Source organism: Nyctereutes procyonoides, unplaced genomic scaffold (genome assembly GCF_905146905.1).
Source record: "Nyctereutes procyonoides isolate TBG_1078 unplaced genomic scaffold, NYPRO_anot_genome, whole genome shotgun sequence".
In the NCBI taxonomy this organism is placed as follows: Eukaryota; Metazoa; Chordata; class Mammalia; order Carnivora; family Canidae; genus Nyctereutes; species Nyctereutes procyonoides.
Window position 1 is genome coordinate 52,599,446 of NW_026575121.1, and position 4,694 is coordinate 52,604,139.

The 4,694-nt window shown below is 39.4% G+C and overlaps 1 protein-coding gene across 1 annotated transcript; it reads right to left on the reverse strand.

Moving 5' to 3' along the window:
• Window positions 1–3,803: 3,803 nt before the first annotated feature.
• On the reverse strand, window positions 3,804–4,303 carry LOC129516488 (iron-sulfur cluster assembly 1 homolog, mitochondrial-like; the record flags this gene model as incomplete). The annotated part of the gene is made up of 1 exon (XM_055335884.1): window positions 3,804–4,303. A coding segment is annotated over one exon (411 nt), but the record flags the coding sequence as incomplete, so codon positions are not given.
• Between the last annotated feature and the right edge of the window lie 391 nt (window positions 4,304–4,694).

Genomic DNA, 4,694 nt, shown 5'->3' on the forward strand with positions numbered 1-4,694 from the left:
GGAGAGAAGCATAGTGAACAGAGAGTCTGATGATGTCTGTAACCATATTCTGAAAATATTAGGGACTATGAAAGCCCTAAGGTGCTGTTGATACTTTTTCAGAGTATGGATCTATTGATCCTTCATCCATTCTCTGGTCTGTTTCAATTATATTTTGGCTTCTCTAGTTGTCTTAATATTTCCCCTTTCCATTTTGATGAGTTCTAATCAAAGTTGGCAAAACCAAGAGGCAGAAGAGGTGATAAAACCTGCTAGCTTAAGTAGGTGAAATTGCTTCTTGAAGGCCTTGGATACTACTTCCTCAAAGGCCCACACCTGTCATACTGGTTCTAAGCACAGTGTGTCTCAAGAATAAAATAACTAATTGAATGGATTAGTACTGAAGATTAACACATTCTTTTTCTTTTTTTTTGGTATATATATTTTTTATTGGAGTTCAATTTGCCAACATATAGCATAACACTCAGTGCTCATCCCGACAAGTGTCCCTCTCAGTGCCTGTCACCCAGTCACCCCCACGCCCCACCCACCTCCCTTTCCACTATCCCTTGCTCGTTTCCCAGAGTTAGGTGTCTCTCATGTTCTGTCACCCTCACTGATATTTCCCACTCATTTTCATTTGGGGAATATAAAAAATAGTGAAAGAAAATAAAGGGGAAAGGAGAGAAAACAAATTATTTTTCAAACTAGATCTAGCATGCAAGTTCCTGAATGGGAATAAATACTGAGATTTTGGTCAGTGACATCAATGATTGCACAGTGGCTTTGATAAATTAAGAGCTGTGTATTAAAACCAAAGGTACCTATGTAGGGACCAACATCAAACTCAGCTAAAGGAGGGACACCTGAGTGGCTCAGTGGTTGAGCATGTGCCTTTGACTCAAGGCGTGGTCTCAGTCCAGGGGCGGAGTCCGGCATCAGGCTCCCTGCGAGGAGCCTGCTTCTCCCTCTGCCTATGTCTCTGCCTCTTTCTGGGTCTCTCATGAATAAATAAATAAAATCTAAAAAAAAAAAAAAACAAAAACAACTCAGCTAAAGGATATTGAAATTACCTTGCAACTCTATGGCCTGGATTGGTCAAATGATAATGCATCATTAGGTCAGAACCAGCTACTCACTGTCACTGCACAGAAATCAAATGGCTGTGATGTGGGCATGGAGACACTGCCAGTGTGAGAGAGGTCTCTCATGCCATTTGGGTAGGTATTCAAGTTATTTGCCCTACTCACCCCCACCAGTCATCACGGAGCTTAGTACATATCATATGCTCAATTGTATAGAAACACTAGATAAATTAATGGATTAGAGAAAATGTTAGTCTCAGAGTTTAGAAAAAGGTTGAAATCAACAGTGTCCAACAAGAACAAAAAATACATTAAGGATTAGGAAGAACAGGAAATTGAAAGGTTTCCCAGTTTGGAGAAAGGAAGTTTAAGACAGGATAATGGTTTCAAAGCATCTATTGATAGCAAGACCTAAGCAAAATACTATGAGTTAGGATGCACTGAAGACTTCTTGGCTTACACAGAATAAGGTAAATAGGAAGACTGAATATGGTGGAAGAAAAAAAATAAGAAAAGGATTTTAGTATGGATTGATTCTTGAAACTTAAAGTGATTAATCAAATCATTTTAACAACAAATGATTCATAGTATTTTGATTGACTCAAACATGTGGCTGAGGTAAACAGTTTATCACAGAGACTAGAGGACAGTGGAAACAATTTCACTGAGTTCACTAGCTATGTTTAGCTCAGTGTTACAAATACATGGGAAACTGCAAAATTCTTCTAATTTTTAGGTACTGAAAGTCAGACTAATGATTAATTAGATTGGGAATTTGTCTCTGTAGTAAAAGATGATCTTGACAATAGAGGGAAATAATGGAGTTTCTATTCTAAGAAACATTCTCCCCAAAGCAATCTTGCCTTTACTGGGACTGGGTAAGCAAATTTTGAAGGTATTCCCTTTAGATTCCTAAAGAATAGTGAACTCGTGAAAATGAAGAAATCTCAGTTTTAAACCCTCAAATAAGGAAGAGATAAGGGTAATAGGCTTGATGAAATGCAAACCCATCTACGGCACCTTCAATTTTATTTTACTGAAGGGAAGGGAAGGTTTTCTTTCCTGTGTCTACTACCCAGGATTACTACTCATTCTACTACTAGTACCAGAATTACTACTAATAATTCTTCCACAGGTGATGTCTCTCCCCCCACAAGGTTCCTGACAGAAATATACACAGAAGGGACTATAGCAAAGGAAATCAAAGTATCACTGCATTGCTAGCTGGGATTGGGGTGAAAAATTCAATGAAGAGAACTCTCTGGTAACCTAGATTGGAGCACAGAGAGAGAAGCAAAACCACCATATTTTCTTCTGCATCCAAGTGACAATCTAGATATGACTTTTCTTGTCAACCATATATATAGAGAACAAAATACATTGAGTCAATTACGTAAGTTCATATATATTTGACAGCTGATTTGGGGGCCACAATTTAGTTAGACTGCCACTCAGATCCTCTGCAAACTTTTGCCCCTAAATTTTATTTCCCTATATAATTGAAGACTATATATAATGACAACAAACTGATTTGTTTTTCAAAAGAGGCTGCCTGGGATCCCTGGGTGGCGCAGCGGTTTGGCGCCTGCCTTTGGCCCAGGGCGCGATCCTGGAGACCCGGGATCGAATCCCACGTCGGGCTCCCGGTGCATGGAGCCTGCTTCTCCCTCTGCCTATGTCTCTGCCTCTCTCTCTCTCTCTCTCTCTCTCTCTCTGTGACTATCATAAATAAATAAAAATTAAAAAAAAATAAATTCCTTAAAAAAAAAACAAAAAACAAAAGAGGCTGCCTTCAGCTCAGGGTGTGATCCTGGAGTCCCGGGATTGAGTCCCACATCAGGCTCCCTGCATGGAGCCTGCTTCTCCCTCTGCCTGCTTCTTTGCCTCTCTATCTCTCTGTATCTCTCATGAATAAATAAATAGAATCTGAGAAAAAAAAAAGATGTGAATTGATGAGTAACTATCTGGTGAATTTGTTTCACCTGAACAACTGAATGGACGACAACATCTTAGCACTTTTCTTTCCTTTTAAATCCAGATGATAGAAATCTTTCTCAGATCTAACTAAGCAAAGTCATAGACACTACTTTCTCCCTTCTTTTTTATAAAAATTCAAACTGTATAAGTCTTTCTCAGCTCATCATTATACATTACCCACATTGTCAGGCTATATGCAGAAACTTTCTTTCATAGATATTTCAAACTTATATGTTAAATATCATTTGGAAGACTTGCTTTCCTCATTGAAGAGTCTAAATTGTAGAATTTTCAAGTATGTTCTAAGCAACCAATTATTCCCATTCTTTACATCTTTTTTAAAGATCTTTAAAAAATGTATTTATTTATGTGAGACACACAGAGAGAGGCAGACATAGGCAGAGGGAGAAGCAGGCTCTCTGTGGAGAGCTTGATGCAGGACTCGATCTCAGGACCCTGGGATCATGACCTGAGCCAAAGGGAGATGCCCAACCACTGAGCCACCCAGGTGTCCCCCACTCTTTACATCTTAATATAGCTTTAGAATAAGCTGGGCAATTTTCTTCAGAGTCTACTTTACTAAAACATAAAAATATACCATCAAGCTTTATTAAAGATACAGAGATTTGAGGAATCCCTGGGTGGCTCAGTGGTTTAGTGCCTGCCTTTGGTCAAGGGTGTGATCCTGGAGTCCTGGGATCAAGTCCCACATCAGGATCCCCCCCCCTTTTTTTCCAAAATGCACCATTTTATTTTCCTCATGAGGCAGTCATACATTATAAACTTTAAGCACGTGACAGTCACATGATTTCTTCAGTAAGCCCAAGGACTTCCATGAGTTTTCCTGGAGCTTACAGCCAGAGTAGTAAAATATTAAAGCTTTCTCCACAGCCACACGTTCCTCTGATGTTTGGGTTATTGAAAACAAACTCACTGGATAATTTATCTTCAGCATAGTCCATTTCTGTTCCTAAAAGTGTTAGCTGCGCTTTCTTTTCGATGAACACTCTGACTCCATCTTGAACAACTTCTTCATCAGAATCTCCTTTTGTCTTTGTATATTCTAGAGTATAAGAAAGGCCATTACAACCTCTGGTTCGGACACTAACTTTGAGACCTACGTGTTCAGGTTTATCTTTAAGTAGCTGTTTTATCTTGTTTACTGCTGAAGGGGTCAGGGTGAGGGCGGCCCGGGTGGGCTGCAGCTTCCTCTTGCTCACAGCGCGGACAGTGCCCTGGACTAACAAAGCGACATCCTCGCTTCTTCCTCTGTGTCTCTGCCTCTCTCTCTCTCTGTGTGTGTCTCTCATGAATAAATAAATAAAATCTTTTTAAAAAATAAAGATACAGAGATTTAAGATTCATTAAAATTCATGGCACCTGGGTGGCTCTGTCAGCTAAACATCTGTCTGCCTTCAGCTCAGGTTATGATCCTGAGATCCTGGGACTGAGTCCCACATCAGGCTTCCTGCTCACTGGGGAGTCTACTTCTCCCTCTCCCTCTGCCTGTCCCTCCCCTTGCTTGTACCCTCTCTCTGTCAAATAAATAAATAAATAAATAAATAAATAAATAAATAAATAAATAAATAAATAAAATCTTAAAAAAATAAAATTCATAGTAGGCCATCAATAGCCTTAAAAATGGTTTAGGTG